Source organism: Malania oleifera, chromosome 7 (assembly GCF_029873635.1).
Source record: "Malania oleifera isolate guangnan ecotype guangnan chromosome 7, ASM2987363v1, whole genome shotgun sequence".
NCBI classification, from domain to species: Eukaryota; Viridiplantae; Streptophyta; class Magnoliopsida; order Santalales; family Ximeniaceae; genus Malania; species Malania oleifera.
Genome location: NC_080423.1, coordinates 16,415,430 through 16,432,883, shown reverse-complemented (window position 1 = coordinate 16,432,883; position 17,454 = coordinate 16,415,430). Strand labels below are relative to the sequence as shown.

The window sequence follows — 17,454 nt, the reverse complement described above, 5'->3', positions numbered from 1 at the left end:
TGTAAGTTAATGGTTACTGGCTTTGTATACAGGCACAAATTTGTTTTTTTTTCTTTGAAAACTATTTCATTATGTTGTTATATTTTTAAACAAATGGAGGATGTGCAATGCTTGTGAATGAAATGATTTTTATGTCAGTTGGGGAAATTTTCATGTGAAACACTGAAACCAAACATGTAGGTAATTAACATTGTAAATTCCTATTCTAAGTGGTTAAATTATATCTTTTGGTGATCATATTGGTCCATAGGCCATGAATAAAAAACCCATTATCATCATGCTTCGTTCTGGTCTGTCCCTTTCTTTTTCCTACAATTTATTTCTCTGGTTCTTTTCTAAGCATTGATTTTGGTGTTGGATTGTGCAGATAACATAGTTGCCTCTTTTGCTTTACAATTTCTCATATCATATAAATTTCAAGTTCTCCTGATTTCTATTAAATGTATTGTAATTTGCAAGCGTGGATCCTCAGCTGAGATGTGAAATTTGTTCTGTGCGGGCTAATTGCTTATTCGGTTGAAAGTGAACAAGTATGTTGTGATGTGAAATGATCTATTTTGTGCTTATTTCATCACTGTTGAAACTATTGAAAAGGATGTAATACATAGAATTAAAGCAGGTTCGATAAAATGGAGAAGTGCTTCAGGCATGTTGTGTGATCGTAGAATACCCTTAAAATTAGAAGGAAAATTTTATAAGATGGCTGTAAGGCCAGCTATGCTCTATGGTTCAGAATGTTGGGCAACTAAGAAGCATTTACATAAAGAAAAAGTTTCCGAAATGCGAATTTTGCGGTGGATGAGTGGTATAACATTAAAAGATAAATTAAGGAACCAGCTTGTATGCAATAATTTAGGCATAGCACTAGTCGAACATAAGATAAGAGATGGGCGACTTAGATGATTTGGATATTTGAAGCACACCTAGTAGCGCACCTGTGAGGAGGAGTGAGTTAGTTGTTGTTTTTGGCATAAGCGTGGGCCTAAAATAACTTAGAATTGAGGTAGTGAGGAAGGATTTAATAGCTCTTAATCTAGTAGAGGAAAATGCTCTCAATCGATTGAATCGGCGGAAGGATTCATGTAGCTGACCCTGCCTAGTGGGACTTAAGGCTTTTTCTTGTTGTTTTTGTTGTTTCATCACTGCTCAAACTACTGGCTGTCCATATTTTGAGAAAGAAATAGCAGAAAAAAAGCATGAATTCTTGCCTCTCAACATGTATATGCATATGCCTCATGAACTTGAGACCTTGTGAGTCATTTGGCAATATTTGTGGTCAAATTTGGTTGGATCTAGTCTGTCTAGTTGCTAGTTAGTTTCTTTTGAAATGTGGGAGAATGAGAGCTAGCCACTTCATTTTAGAAACTTGAGAATGGCTGTGCTCTTTGATCTAGGAAGTTTCTTTTTTTTTTTGTGGGATGAATCTGATTGATCTGAGTTCCAGGTTTTGTTAGCACATTTGGACTCTAGGAGGCAACAGGTTGTTTTTCCGTGTTATGTTCTGCTTGTTACTATGCCATCTGTGTGGATGTTGTCCACCATCTGCTCATGAAATGTGTCCCCCCTACCGCAGAATTGCATCTCTATGATTGTTCACAGTACTTTTGTTTTATATCATTTAAGAGTTGGTATTCTCTTAAAGCATTGGCAGGCTGGTGTTATGCTGATTTATGCATTCGATTTGGTTATATTCAATCTTCGTATGTGTATTGGGTCACAGATATGGTACTACTGAGGTTTATGATTCAAGCAGCAAGTTTAAAATATAGACAGACTGGTTTAACTAATTATGATTTGTACTCTTTAACATATTGAATGTGTTCAATATATGTGGAGTTTGTTGGGCTTTTGTGGAGCCTAGTTGTGTTTTGATTTGGATGGCGACCTGACCTCTGTTGCCCATTCGGAACGGAACCCTAGGCGCAACATATAAAAGGGTGCTTTCGGGTGATTAGGGTTTTTAGTGGTTGTATCCACGAGAGAGAGCGAGAGCGAGAGAATTGTATCGCCACACTCTCTGTGTTTTCTTCCTGATAATATTGAAATCTCTGCAACTCCGTGGACGTAGGCAAAATTGCCGAACCACGTAAATATTGTCTTGTGCGTGTGATTGAATTTTTCTTTGGCGTTATTCTTTCTCTATTTGTTTCTCACAGGTTTCGGGAATTTGTTCGTATATTCCTAACAACTGGTATCAGAGCCTAGGGTTAGGTTCGAGTGGGAGCAATGGCAGAGGAAGTAGGAAGGGCGTCTGGAATAGAAAAGTTTGACGGCACAGACTTTGGATTCTGGAGGATGCAGATCGAGGATTATCTCTATGGGAAGAAGTTACATCTACCGCTTCTAGGAGAAAAACCTGCTACTATGAAGGACGAGGAATGGACACTCCTTGACAGACAGGTACTGGGAGTTATAAGAGTAACTCTGTCCAGGTCTGTTGCACACAACGTCGTGAAGGAGAAAACTACAGCAGATTTGATGAAGGCTCTATCTGGTATGTATGAAAAACCATCAGCAAATAACAAGGTACATCTGATGAAAAAATTATTTAATTTAAAGATGACAGAAAACGCATCTGTAGCACAACATCTGAATGAATTCAATACTATCACAAATCAATTATCGTCGGTAGAAATTGATTTTGATGATGAGATTCGTGCACTGATCGTTTTGGCTTCGTTGCCAAACAGTTGGGAGGCAATGAGGATGGCAGTAAGCAATTCTACTGGAAAGGAAAAACTGAAGTATAATGATATACGGGATTTAATTCTGGCTGAGGAGATTCGCAGAAGAGATGCAGGCGAAACCTCAGGATCCGGCTCTGCCCTAAATCTTGAGACCAGAGACAGAGGTAATGACCGAAATTCAGATTGGGGTAGATCAAAATCCAGAAACTATAATCGAAACGGAAGTAAGTCCAGACCTGGCCAAAAGGGACAATGCTGGAACTGCGGGAAAACAGGTCACTTTAGGAGACAATGCAAAAGTCTTAAGAAGAAGAGTGAGGATGATTCCGCTAATGCTGTAACAGAAGAGGTACAGGATGCACTACTTCTTGCAATAGACAGTCCACTTGATGATTGGGTTTTGGACTCAGGAGCTTCATTTCATACTACTTCACACCATGAAATCATACAGAATTATGTAGCAGGAGATTTTGGTAAGGTATATTTGGCTGATGGTACAGCCTTGGATGTTGTGGGTATGGGAAACGTCCGGATGTCACTGCCAAATGGGTTTGTTTGGTTACTAGAGAAGGTACGACATATTCCTGACCTGAGAAGGAATTTGATTTCTGTTGGACAGCTTGATGATGAAGGGCATGCGATGTTGTTTGCTGGTGGCACTTGGAAGGTTACAAAGGGAGCCAGAGTATTGGCTCGTGGAAAGAAATCTGGTACTTTATACATGACGTCAAGTCCAAGAGATACAATTGCAGTTGCTGAAGCAAATACTGATACAAGCTTATGGCACCGTAGACTTGGTCACATGAGTGAGAAGGGGATGACGATGCTGCTGTCAAGAGGGAAACTGCCGGAATTGAAGTCTGTTGATTTTGAATTGTGTGAAAGCTGCATCTTAGGAAAGCAGAAAAGGGTGAGTTTCTTAAAAAGTGGCAGAACACCGAAGGCTGAAAAATTGGAGTTAGTGCACACAGATTTATGGGGTCCTTCTCCTGTTGCATCCCTTGGGGGTTCAAGGTACTACGTTACTTTCATTGATGACTCAACTAGAAAGGTATGGGTTTATTTTCTGAGAAATAAATATGATGTATTTGAAACTTTAAGAAGTGGAAGGCTATGGTTGAGACTGAGACAGGTTTGAAAGTAAAGTGTTTGAGGTCGGACAACGGAGGAGAGTACATAGATGGAGGGTTTAGAGAGTATTGTGCTGCACATAGAATCAAAATGGAAAAGACCATTCCTGGGACACCACAGCAGAATGGTGTGGCTGAGCGCATGAACAGAACTCTCAACGAGCGTGCCAGGAGTATGAGGCTACATGCTGGATTACCAAAAATTTTTTGGGCTGATGCTGTCAGTACTGCAGCTTATCTGATAAACTGAGGACCTTCAGTTCCCATGGAGTTTAGACTTCCTGAAGAGGTTTGGAGCGATAAAGAGGTAAATTTTTCTTACTTAAAAGTTTTTGGTTATGTTTCTTATGTTTATGTTGATTCTGATGCTCGTAGTAAACTTGATGCAAAGTCCAAAATATGCTATTTCATTGGCTATGGTGATGAGAAATTTGGCTATCGGTTTTGGGATGAACAAAATAGGAAAATCATCAGAAGTAGAAATGTGATATTTAACGAACAGGTTATGTACAAGGATAGGTCAACTGTAGTGTCAGATGTCACAGCGATAGATCAGAAAAATTCTGAGTTTATTAACTTAGATGAGTTGACCGAAAATACTGTCCAGGAAAGGGGTGAAGATAATAGGGAGAATGTAGAATTGCAGGAAATTCAAATTACACCTGTAGCTGCGGTCCGTAGATCTTCCAGGGCCACTAGACCTCCACAGCGTTATTCACCTGCTTTAAATTATCTTCTGCTAACTGATGGTGGTGAGCCAGAGTGTTATGATGAAGCCTTGCAAGACAAGAGTTCAAGCAAGTGGGAGTTAGCCATGAAGGATGAGATGGACTCCTTGTTGGGGAATCAGACATGGGAACTAACTGAACTGCCAGTAGGGAAGAAGGCTCTGCATAACAAGTTGGTATACAGAATAAAGAACGAACATGATGGTAGCAAGCGCTACAAAGCCAGATTAGTTGTCAAAGGGTTTCAGCAAAAGGAAGGCATTGACTTTACAGAAATGTTTTCTCCAGTTGTGAAGATATCAACAATTAGACTGGTACTGGGAATGGTGGCTGCAGAAAATCTACATCTTGAGCAGTTAGATGTGAAAACGGCATTCCTTCACGGTGACTTGGAGGAAGACATCTACATGATTAAGCCAGAAGGGTTCATTGTCCAGGGACAAGAGAATTTAGTCTGCAAACTGAAAAAGAGCTTGTATGGTCTAAAACAAGCTCCAAGACAGTGGTATAAGAAGTTTGATAGCTTTATGCATAAAATTGAGTTCAAGAGATGTGAAGCTGATCACTGTTGTTATGTTAAGTTCTTTGACAATTCTTATATCATTTTACTGCTATATGTAGATGATATGCTTATTGCAGGGTCTAGCATTGAGGAGATTAATAATCTGAAGAAGCAATTGTCAGAACAGTTTGCAATGAAGGATTTGGGAGCTGCAAAGCAAATCCTTGGAATGAGAATTATTAGAGACAAGGCTACTGGTACATTGAAGCTTTCACAGTCAGAGTATGTGAAGAAAATTCTCAGCAGATTCAACATAAATGAATCTAAACCAGTGAGCACACCCTTGGGGAGTCATTTCAAACTAAGCAAGGAACAGTCACCGAAGACAGAAGAAGAAAGGGATCATATGAGCAAGGTGCCCTATGCTTCAGCTATTGGCAGCTTGATGTATGCTATGGTGTGTACAAGGCCAGACATTGCACATGCAGTGGGAGTCGTGAGCAGATTCATGAGTAGGCCAGGAAAGCAGCATTGGGAGGCAGTAAAGTGGATTCTGAGATATTTGAGGAGTTCATCAGATACATGTCTTTGCTTCACTGGTGCAAGTTTGAAACTGCAGGGTTATGTAGACGCTGATTTTGCTGGTGATAATGATAGTAGAAAGAGTACTACTGGATTTGTATTTACTTTGGGTGGTACAGCTATATCTTGGGCTTCTAATTTGCAAAAGATTGTTACTTTGTCTACTACAGAAGTTGAGTATGTTGCAGCAACTGAAGCTAGAAAGGAGATGATTTGGCTACATGGTTTCTTAGAGGAACTGGGTAAGAAGCAGAAGACGGGCATTCTACACAGTGACAGTCAGAGTGCAATCTTTCTTGCCAAAAATTCGGCTTTTCATTCAAAGTCGAAACACATACAAACAAAATACCACTTTATCCGTTACCTTGTTGAAGATAAGCTGGTAATACTTGAAAAGATATGTGGATCTAAGAACCCAGTAGACATGTTGACTAAGGGTGTTACTATTGAGAAACTGAAGCTGTGTGCAGCTTCAGTTGGTCTTCTAGCTTAAGGAGAGGAGGTTTGAGTTGCAAGGATGGGGGATTGTTTTTCAGGAGGATTGCAGTTGATATTGGCGATTGAACTAGTCTCCAAGTGGGAGATTTGTTGGGCTTTTGTGGAGCCTAGTTGTGTTTTGATTTGGATGACGACCTGACCTCTGTTTAATTAGAGATTTCTATCCTAAGGCTTAGTCCATGGAGCGAAGGCTTAGGCCGTGAGGCCCAAGCCTTCGCTCCATGGACTAAGCGGTACAAGCTGTACTCGTGGGGGTCTGGGGGCAACGCCCCCGGGGAAAATTTTTGGAGCCCATTCAGAACGGAACCCTAGGCGCAACATATAAAAGGGTGCTTTCGGGTGTTAGTGGTTGTATCCGCGAGAGAGAGCGAGAGCGAGAGAATTGTATTGCCACACTCTCTGTGCTTTCTTCCTGATAATATTGAAATCCCTGCAACACCATGGACGTAGGCAAAATTGCCGAACCACGTAAATATTGTCTTGTGCGTGTGATTGAATTTTTCTTTGGCGTTATTCTTTCTCTATTTGTTTCTCACAGGTTTCGGGAATTTGTTCGTATATTCCTAACAGAGTTCAAGGCAAGTAAATTTTGAGATGTTTTGTTCAGGTGACTTTTGTTGTTACACACTTCAATGATCCGAGGATATCAAGTGCAGATCTTAAGGATCTTCTTCTCCATTCTATCTCTGTCTTAGTACAGTACAAGGAATTTTTGGCTGCTTTTGAGGTCAATAAAGCAGCTACTCATAGGATGCCAACAGCACTACTGTCAGCATTTGATAACAGATCCTGGATTCTTGTAAGTAACATACTGTTGCGGTTATGTAAGGGCTCTGGGTTCGGTTCTTCAAAGCATGGGGAATCATCATCATCTTCTGTTGTTTTCCAGGTGATTAAATGAGCGTTATCTGTTGCTTACTTATGTTGTTGTTTTTTTTTTTTTTATTATTTTAAATTTTTTTTGTGGCAACTGCCATGTGATATTTATTTTGTAATATTTTGATCTCTTAATTTTTTTTTTTTTTTTTTAAAGAGATTGCTACGGGAGGTGTGCATGCATGATGAAGGATTGTTCTCTGATTTTCTTAATCGCCTATTTAACACTCTCAGCTGGACAATGACTGAATTCTCAGTTTCAATTCGGGAGATGCAAGAAAAATACAAGGTTAGATTTTCATAAAGTGTGAATATTTTTTTTGTTTTGTTTTGTGAAATTCTGTGATGTTCTATCAAATGATTGGAACCTGATATTCCTAAGAAGATGTAGACTTTAAATTCACAGTTTTATGCAACATGGGAACTTCTTTATTTTTGAGGAGATGAAAACATTCTCGTCATTTTATGCAATTGATGCGACTTTAGTGCATAAGGAACCTATGAGGTAGTAGTGAGACTGAGATGATAAGGTAAAATATCTGAAGAGCAAGTGGCAGATGCCTGAAGGGTATGGTTGTAATGGGGATAAACATTTGAAAGATAACAGCCTAATGAAAAATATGGGTGTAAACTGCAAGGGATTAACAGGATTGGATCTATGCTGCTGTTCTAAATTTTTGTGACAAGGTCTGGCTAATAATGACTAGATGAAAATCATAATTTTCTGCCTGTAGACCTGCATTGAGTAGTACATGATAAGATCTCTTTGCGCCAGTTATATTCTGATTTTGGTATTCTTCTATTGTAACAATCAATGTTTTAAAAGGCAAAGGCGTAAGGTGAGGCTAAGCCTTAAGGTGTTGAGGCGTAAGCATTTTGGGACTGTATTTTTTAAATAATTAATATATAAAATCATTTTATATATAGTAAAAAAATAAGAAAAAATTTAGAATAATGGAGAAAAAAATAAAAACATAATTTTAAAATATCATATAGGGCAATTTTAGCTAACAAACAAAAACAATACATGTTAAAAAATAAGCATGAGCTATAACATTACAAAAAGAAGAGAAAAGACCTCAGACTGGGAAGTGAGAAGAAATCTCGAAGTAGAGAGGTTGTAGGGGGTTCGCGGAGAGAGATAAGAGGCAGTAGAGGGTCGCTGCAGAGAGATGAGAGGTTCGAATGGGTCTTCGGAGAGAGATGAGACGTCGGAAGGGTCGTCGGAGGCAAATCAGAGGTTGGAAGGGATCATCGACTTGTTGGAGAGAGATGAGAAGCTGGAGGAGTCTTTGAAGCCAGACGCAAGCTTTGAAAGGAGTCGTCGAAGAGAGATGATACGTCGTAGGAGTCATCGGAGGCAGATCGGAGGTTGGAAGGGATTGTCGACTCGTCGGAGAGAGACGAGAAGCTTGGAGGAATCATCGAAAGCAGTCGTTGAGTTGTCGGAGTGAGAGGAGCTGGAGGAATTGTCGGAAGCAATTGTCGGAGAAAGAGGAGCTGGAGGAATCGTTGGAGAGAGAGGAAGTTTGGAGGAAAGAAGCTTCGTCTCTAGAGAGGGGGGTTTTGAGGAACTGCTTGTTTGTTTTTTTTTTTTTAAATATTTTAAACCAGGTGCTCCCGAAAGGCGTACGCCTTTCCAAATGAGGCGTAAAAAGGCATGATTTTTTGCCTGACGCGTACACCTTCTCCCTTGAGGCGTATGCATTTGAGGCTTTACGCCTTAGAGCGTTTTATGCTCTAAACACCTCAAGGTGCGCCTTACGAACGCCTTTTCAAACATTGGTAACAATTAGAATAGGAATGTTGTCATTGCCATTGCTTGGAAGAATTGAATCTCTTTTGCCTGTGGATAGTTTTGGTTTGTGGAATTGGAATGGAAATGTCATAGGCTCTCGAGCTCTTGAAATGTATAGGATAGGACAACGCTTATGTTACTTAGATGGAATTGGAAGAGGGTGGCATTCTGGTTAAATATAGAAGATAGTATTAGAATGTTTTTCCTCTGTGGAGTTGCCCACCGATAAGAAATGGACGGTCCATGTTGTTGGATGGGGTTTTGGGGCCTTGTTTTAGGGTGGTTTTGGGGGGGGAGGGGGTGGTTGCTCTCCTGGGAATTTTTTACTTTTGAAAACCGGCTGCATAGACTATGCATGCAAAAGCATAACACCATCATTCTACTGATTGAACTGGTATTTTTTTTTTTAAAAAAAAATGAAAATCTCTTGAACTCACTGTTTTCATCTGCATTATTATTTTTTCTACATGTTGATGCTTTACCTTAAAAGGGGGAAGAAATGCGAAAATAGATTGTGTCAATTTATCATTTTGGAAGGGAAAGTGTCCCATTTTTTGGAATGTGTGTTCTGATATGCAGAATGATGGGAATTGACAATTTGTGCTAGCTTTTTCTTATATTAATTGGATGCAAATATCATTTACTTGGACTAATTTTGAACTGACGAATCTACTAGGTTCTGTGATAGTTGGGTCCTAACACCTGGTGTCTGCCTCTTCCAGGGTTACTCAGCTAATAAATCCTACACAACATGGGAAAATGTTGATTTATCTTAATTTTAATTTTAATTTGACCTTAGGTAGAACAAACTGAATTGGCACTCTTATGTATTTCAGGTCGTGTTAGCATTATAAATGTGAGTGGTGTTGGAGTTGACTGGTACCTGTCACTCTTATGCTATGTTTGGCTCATGGAGTGTAATCTTTGGAATAGATTGGTCATAGGGTAAAGATTTGATAGCTTGCTAAAGAAGAAATATTGTCATAAAAAAATGACAACAAATATTTTTACTAATCAGTGAAAATACTGTCGTCATAAAACAAATGATAAAACAAAAAGTTTTACTGATCTGGGAAAATATTGTCATCATAAACCAAATGACAAAGAGTAATTTTTTAGTAATCCATAACGTGGAATAGAAATGGATTGATTATTCCCAAATTTTTCTAGCTCATTGAACCCAATTCCCTTTCATTCCCCCACCTTCCATCTGTACAACCAAGACCAAACTCCTATCTTTATGCTTGGTTTAGGGATTGGAGATTGGATATATCATGGAAAATTCTTCAGAAAAAATTGTGTTTGGCTCAATCCATTGTACGCAACTATGGGATATAAAAAAAGGTAACAACCCTAAAGGATCCATTGGATTCATTGTGTGGATCTAACACAGAATGAAGGGAAGGAACAACAACTATGAAAATATATAACCCTCTAATTGTTTCTGTTAAACTAACATATTTCTATGGCGAACTGGTAAATACTAGGTGGGAATGAAATATAAACTGTATAGCAATATAATAATTTACAAAAATGCCCATTATCCAAAAGTCTGCACAAGTGGATCAGAATTCAATGGAAGTTGGCAATACTGATTCATGTATTTACTTCAGAAAGGAGTCTAAAGCTTTTTAGTATCTTTATCATGTGCGTGCAGAAGATTCAAAAAATCTCTTTTCAAGTCCAACTTTGTTATAAATATGAGTGAAGTTGAAGTTGACTAGTATAACCCAATTTTACACTATGTGTGGTTTGTGGAATTGAATTAAAGCAAAAAAGGAGTCGAGGTAGGAACGGAATCAAAGTGGGGATGGAATTACTGTTGGTATGCAATTACAGCCTTTGTTAATCACATAGAATGACTGTCGGAATCGCAAATTCAATATCTTTCCAATGTTTGGAATTCCTAAATGGTGGTTTGAATGGAATGAGAAATAAATCGGCATCTGAAAATGACCCCAAGGAACAATTATTTAGTTTTGCAATACTTCAGGTTTATGAATTCAATTTAACCTACTTTTAAAGTTTATCTCAAGTGGGACAGTTTTATGTTTAAAAGTCAGAACTTGAGAAACTAAAACCCTAGGCAGTGATGATTGTTTTTCAGTAATTTAAACATTCTACTGTAAAGATGAATTTCCTTCCAAAACCATGGTGTCAAAGCTAGACAAGGACATGTGATGCAAGAGCAGCAGTAAGGATGAATATCTGTTTAGTATAAAGTACCGTCCCGGTGAAAATAGGGAGAGAGATAGAGGGAAGGGGAGTGGAAGAAGAAGAAGAATGAACGAGGAAGAAGAACTTGTATATGTAAGAAAGCCTTGAATACAAGGAAAAAACTGCACATATACCCCTAAAGATACATGAAATTACCTACGCACGCCCAAAATGCACAAAAGCCTACTACAAGAAAACTAAAAGGCCTAATAAAATACTAATTAACTAAAAACACTTGGGTTTAGGACCTAATAATCCCTAGATCTTATTCTTTTGAAATTGGTCTTGAAATTGGATCAAAATGATCCATCCAAATATTCGCTTCCTTTCCTACATTAATTCCCTCCTTCCAAAAAGAACTTGACTCCGTCAAGTTGGGGAAAGCACCCAAGCATATAGAATCATCTTACTTCATAAGAAAGGAACTTATGTTACACTTTAATATGGTGAGTGGAAGGACTTGAGATGGCATTAACTTACACTTCTTTTTGTCGATGGGGAGAGAATAAGAATTTTCAAACAAATAACCATGGATGACCCAAAAGGATAGGACAGATCTTGATAGGAAGGATATCCACTACATCATCTCCACAATTAACCAATCTTCAAGGTAAGAAAGCAATTATCATGACACTTCAAGTTGGTATCATTTGCTCAAACAATTTTGAATGGATTGGATTAGGTTCAACTTCTAAATTTAACTTCTTCATAGCTTCTTTTGAAACTGAATTTGTACAACTACTAGGATCAAGAATCAAATGCAGAGTTAATTATGATAAGTCACTCGAGTATTAAAGATGCCAGTTTGTCTCCATCCCCGTTTTCTTCAACCTTGTGTGAAGTGAGTACAGGTCAGAGTATTAAATGGTTTCTTACATTGCCATCATATAAGTCACTTGGAACTTCTGTTTCAACTTCAATTATGTGGATGCAATCATCATCTTCTTCTTTTTCTACAACAGCCATAACTTGGTTGGGACATTTTGCAGCTTGATTCCCAAAACCCTGGCATTTGAAGCAGTTGATTGATGGTTATCCTTAGAAGTTTTTCCGGAATTCATAGGAGTCTTCCATGGGGTGGTCTGAACTTTTTTACTCAATTGGTTGGTTGACATCTCTCACGCAACTCCAGTTGTAGTATTCTCAAACCAAAGGGTTGATGTAGCTCTAGCATGATTCACAGCATGTCCTCCTTGATCTGAGTGGCAATGTGTACTACATCCCCAAAATGATGCAGAGCATGCATGTGTTTGAAGACATCAAAAGTGTTGAAAACATTTCTTTCTTTGAATTTGTTTTTCCGTATGCATTCATTGAGGCTAATTCTCAATTCAGGCCTTTGGAGCTAACAACGAAACGTTCTTTCTTGCATCACTTGGGCACTTGCTTTTGAGGAGTCCAAGTTCATTCCTTCTTACTTTTAGTTATCCAGCATTTCCAAATGTGGGGCCGGATTTTTTTAATTGGGGGAGATTTGATGTAGAACAGAAGCTGGACCATGGGTATACCCATGTCGGAGGCTAATTCTGATGAATTAGATCTAGGGATTGTTGGATCCAAAACCTAAATATGTTTATTATGTTCTTTGCAAAGGGTTTGTGCCTATTGCACCGTCGTTGCAGTGTTTGGTGTGCTGTTGTCTGGGGGAGAGGAAGTGGATGATGGTCATGTGGGAGGAGTGGAATGAAGCAAAGGTGGCTAGGGTTTCCTCAGGAATGAGAGGTGCTATTGTGTTAAGTTGCTACGTTTTGAAAATTTATAAATAGCGAGTGTTATATTATCACTTGAAAGAGGAGTCAGGAATAGAATTCTGATTCCCACTGGTTGGGGAAGAGATTGCAATACGATTTCACCCGTAATGCAAGTCCAGAGTTATTTCTGTAAATCAAATGTAGGAATCAGCATTTGTTAGCATTTTCATGGATGTGATGCCCATGACATTCCATTTTATTCCCATGTTTGTCTTGGGACTGGAATCTAATATGGTGGTAACATCGCATCCAATGGGAATGAAGGATTCCCATAATAATTGGGAATTCCATTCTCATGCTCCCACATGGATAAGGTTCATAGGAATCCTATTCCTATTGGTATCCTATTTCTTGGACTAAATTGCTCTCACCAATATGGGTGGTAGCACATTAATGCCCCCAGTTTATAATCCCACAGTATTATTGTTATTTTTTGATTAATAAAGGAAATTTATTGACAAGGCATCAAGGGATACTGGCCCAGAATACAGAAAAACCGCCCTGAAGGGTGTTGCAAAAATAAAAATTTACATTATAATTACTTACAAAAACCCAACTATGTCAGTTGGTAACTGCTGTAAGCCACTGCTCTTTGCTGATCTGGAGTGCTGAGGCTGAGTTTTTAAACACTCCTATTCCCCTCTTTCCCATCACACACTATTATTATATTTATAATAATAAATTGTCATTATGATTGAAATAGAAAGCAGTAGAATGAAAGTAGTATTATTATTATGTTAATGTATAACATAATGGTTGAAATATTGAGACCATTTTGCTTCATTATTTTGGTTAATTGGATAATTATTTGTTTCCTTTTAAATTTATGATGGCTGAAAATTTTAGAATATGGATTTAATTTGGGACATATTTTTAGTAAGTTTTCATGCTGAAAATATGATTACTCTATCATATGTTTTTTATACATAGGTCAAGGGTATAGTAATAAGGATTCTTACGCTGAACCAAACATTGATGTGGACATCTTGCTTACATTCCTGAGAATCTTTCAACTTGAGCAAAACAAAAGTACTCCCATGAGATCGTTATCCCATTTCTGAGAATGAGATCCCTGGGAATGTCATGTTATTTTATACACCTAACAGAGTATTGACTTTTATGCTTCTAACTTATACTTATGGTTTCCTCTCTTGTCAAGTAAACAATTTTGTGATTGGTTTGTATGCTTGGATGCTTCTAAAGTATACTTATGGTTTCCTCTGTTTTCAAGTAGACAGTCTTGTGGTTGGTTTGTATGTTTGGACAACTGCATGTTCATTTTTTTATTTGGGGTTTTTCTTTGGCGTTTCTCTTTTCTGAATATTGTTTTTAAATGTTTTAAACATCCGTCTAGGTCCTGGAGTTTCAGCAGAGGAAATGCAGTGTTATATTCGATGTTTCATGCAATCTTGCAAGGATTTTGGAGTTTTGTACCCGTGAGATTCCTCAGGCATTCCTGTCGGGAACTGATATGAATCTTCGTAGGTTAACTGAGTTGATTGTTTTCATTCTGAACCACATAATCTCTGCGGCAGATGCTGATTTTTTTGACTTGTAAGCTTCTGTAGTTTTTTTCGAGCCATTGATATTTAGTTTTTAGTAGATGTTTAAATTATTGAAGATTTATTAGTTGGAAAAGCAATTTTTGAGTTGGTTATTAGCAGCCAGCTTGCATTTAGATAATCATTGCCTTTTTAATTTATCTTCCATCATCTTCATATTATCTATAATAGAAATTCAGAAAATCTATAATTATGTTTTCTGTTGTGTAATAAGTTTTTTTTGGCAACAGTTTGAAAGAAAGTGTTATTATTTGGAAGTTGAAAATTAGTTTTTCAGTTGTTCTTGTAGACTTGGCTATGCAATTATTAAAACTCTATATGGCTATCGTTTGCAACTGTCAACGAAAAAAGAGACGGATGTGGGATTGCTGTGAGCAGATGCATCTGTGCAGTTTATTTGTTTGTTTATTTTCTTTCTTTTTCTCCGGATTCTGTCTTTTTCCCATTCCATTGAATATATTGTTTTTCCTGCAGATCACTTCGTCGACAAGGTCAATCTTCTGAGAAAGTAAACCGAGCCTTGATTTTAGCTCCTGTTGTTGGGATCATCTTGAATTTATTGGATGCTGGTGTGGTGACACAATGTACAGAGCGGAATGATGTTGTTGGGGTCTTCGCTAGTATGGACTGCCCTGATACAGTTCACTGTGGATTTCAGTACCTGTTGAAGTACAACTGGGTTAGTTTGAATATGTCTCTGCCCTCCCCTCCCGTCTTTTTTTTCTTGTGTGCATGTGTATAGACCATTTTATTTTATTTTTTTTGAATATTAATATTTAACCAACCTCACGATAACTTTGAGTTTTATACACAGGATTGGCTTGGGTTGAAAAACCTAAACATGGCCTAGGATTGTGATGGCTTTGGGTTGAGGTTTGAGGCAGTTCGATTGAATTAAATGCTATCTTATATGTGTTTCATACAATTATCATAATGCGTGTAAGATGTGTTATTTGTTGATGGTTATAGAGCTTGATATGTAGTGTGTTTCAATTTTTTCTAGGATACTGTAGTTTTATTTTTAAAGAAAAAGGTGATACTTGACTATGTGTAAATATTAAATAATATGCGGGCTTTTGGAGTGTGGATACTTGCTTCTATTTCTGTACCTTTTTTAGTGGTGTATTCAACACTTTCTGTTATGTACTTGTATGCAAAATCTTTTGTGCTTGTCATAATGATGGCAGTTTGAAAATTGGAGGGATAAAGCGGCTGCTATTGCTCCATTTTCCTCTGAAACATGTGGTGTTATCATTTCAAACGACAAATCATTCAACAGCTGCTACTATTTGATTATTGTGATCCTTCTGCCAAGTTTATTGGATCTGGATTTCTCAGTTTTGTTATCAGATATTCCAATGAATTGTTGTTATGAAGTGCATTGTATAGTCTTTGTCATTCATTCTGTCCTGGAAATTATGTGTTTAAATATGTTTAGGGCTCCGATGATGCAGCTGACATGAAATTGTGATAGTTGTATTAAAGATTGTTTCGGTGGGTGGGATTGTGGGAAGGGTTCCCTGCCTACTTTAAGTAGGTGGGTATGCATGTCTGCATGTATATTCAGTGCATCGTGTGCATTTTTGGCCCCCATAATCTTGTTTATCGTCAGGAATAACTCCTTTTGAAAGGTTACTCTTTTTTAATCCTTTTCCAAATTTAGCCTTTTTTCCTCTTTTTTACAAACTTCTTTGTCAATTTGCCAGGCTGGATCATTCAGTGGGGATGCTTGTCCTGGAAAACTGAGGCAGCTAGAGGAATTCTCAAGCCTCCTCATCAGCAGAAATGAATCACAAATAGTGGAGAGGATTGAATGTGGGGAAGGAGCCGAGGGTGAGGATAGCACATGCTGCATCTGCTATGCACGTGAAGCAGATGCCTGTTTTGTGCCTTGTTCCCATATGTCTTGCCATGGTTGCATCACGAGGCATCTTCTAAATTGTGAGAGATGTTTCTTTTGCAATGCAACAATCTTGGAGGTCGTCAAGCCTCAGACCACCGGGAATTGAATTTTGTGCTCGCCATTTCCGTTTGCATTTCATAAGCTCTTTGCCATGGAATTGGAAGTGAGTTGGTTGGCCATGGATCACTGGAAGGGCGAAAGAAATGTTTTAGATTTCCAGACAGATTTGAAAGAGAAAAAGGGGGGCGGGGGGGGGGGATAGATAATATTGGATGGTTTATTTCTAAATGCTGCAATTATTATCGTGATTGTAATGTTGTGTATATGGGGTTGGAAGGTAAAAGAAATGGAAGGGTGGGTAGAAAATTATTGTAGATTTGAATACAAATTTTGTAGTCGAGGGCATTATTATGTAAATATGAGATGTAAATGGGAAGAAAAATATTTTTGCTGTGTATGTGTGCTCTTTAAGAATTCCAATCCTCAACCGTGTGCCTGCCCTTTTACCCTATAAAGGCTTCTGTATTTTTGGAAGTTCTTTTTGTAGAATTGCAATAGAAATCGAGTGAAGGTTTTTGTGAAACAAAAATGTTGATATCCACCCATGAAACATTTGTCGAGCTATGTTTTGATTTGTGACTGTCAATGCTTAAGAAATGAATTATGAAAATGTAATAAAATATATATAAGTGAATATAGTAATTTTGAAAAAATTGTTTATTTAAAACCTTGTGTTGTTTTATTCAATATAAATACGATGCGAATGGATGGTTTTATGGTAAAATTTGTGAATAATATATATATTTTTGTCTATTCTATCTTATTGATTTACATGTGTGTGTGTGTCTATATATATATATATATTTATATTTTTGTAATAATAACACATTTTTTGTAATTTCTTAAGCTTTTTATAATAAAAAAGGGGTAAAAGATTTTAACATATTTTGAGGTCCGGTAAAAAGATAGAGACCTCCCTTTAGGTGTTAAATATTATAGGAATTTTTCTTGAGGTTTTAAAAGTTTTATAAATGTCTCTTAAGATTTCTTACAAAGACACAAATATTTCTTTATATATATATATATATATATATATATATATATATATATATATATATATTTATAAAAAGTTCTTTTAAAAGAATGCTTGCATCTTTGTAACAAAATGTTAGGAGATGTTGGTGTCATTTTTGAAATTTCATTAGAGTTTAGTGACATTT

General features: G+C 37.5%; 1 protein-coding gene across 1 annotated transcript in view; it reads left to right on the top strand.

Annotated features, from left to right (window-relative positions):
• LOC131160598 (E3 ubiquitin-protein ligase RKP) overlaps nucleotides 1–16,714 on the top strand; it is a 39,646-nt gene extending 22,932 nt beyond the window's left edge. Inside the window, exons 7-11 of the mRNA XM_058116431.1 lie at nucleotides 6,735–7,016; nucleotides 7,161–7,292; nucleotides 14,124–14,323; nucleotides 14,806–15,010; nucleotides 16,038–16,714. Of these exons, the coding sequence (XP_057972414.1) occupies nucleotides 6,735–7,016; nucleotides 7,161–7,292; nucleotides 14,124–14,323; nucleotides 14,806–15,010; nucleotides 16,038–16,340 (1,122 nt within the window). The 3' untranslated portion in view covers nucleotides 16,341–16,714. The remainder of the gene's footprint in view (nucleotides 1–6,734; nucleotides 7,017–7,160; nucleotides 7,293–14,123; nucleotides 14,324–14,805; nucleotides 15,011–16,037) is intronic.
• The last annotated feature ends 740 nt before the right edge of the window (nucleotides 16,715–17,454 follow it).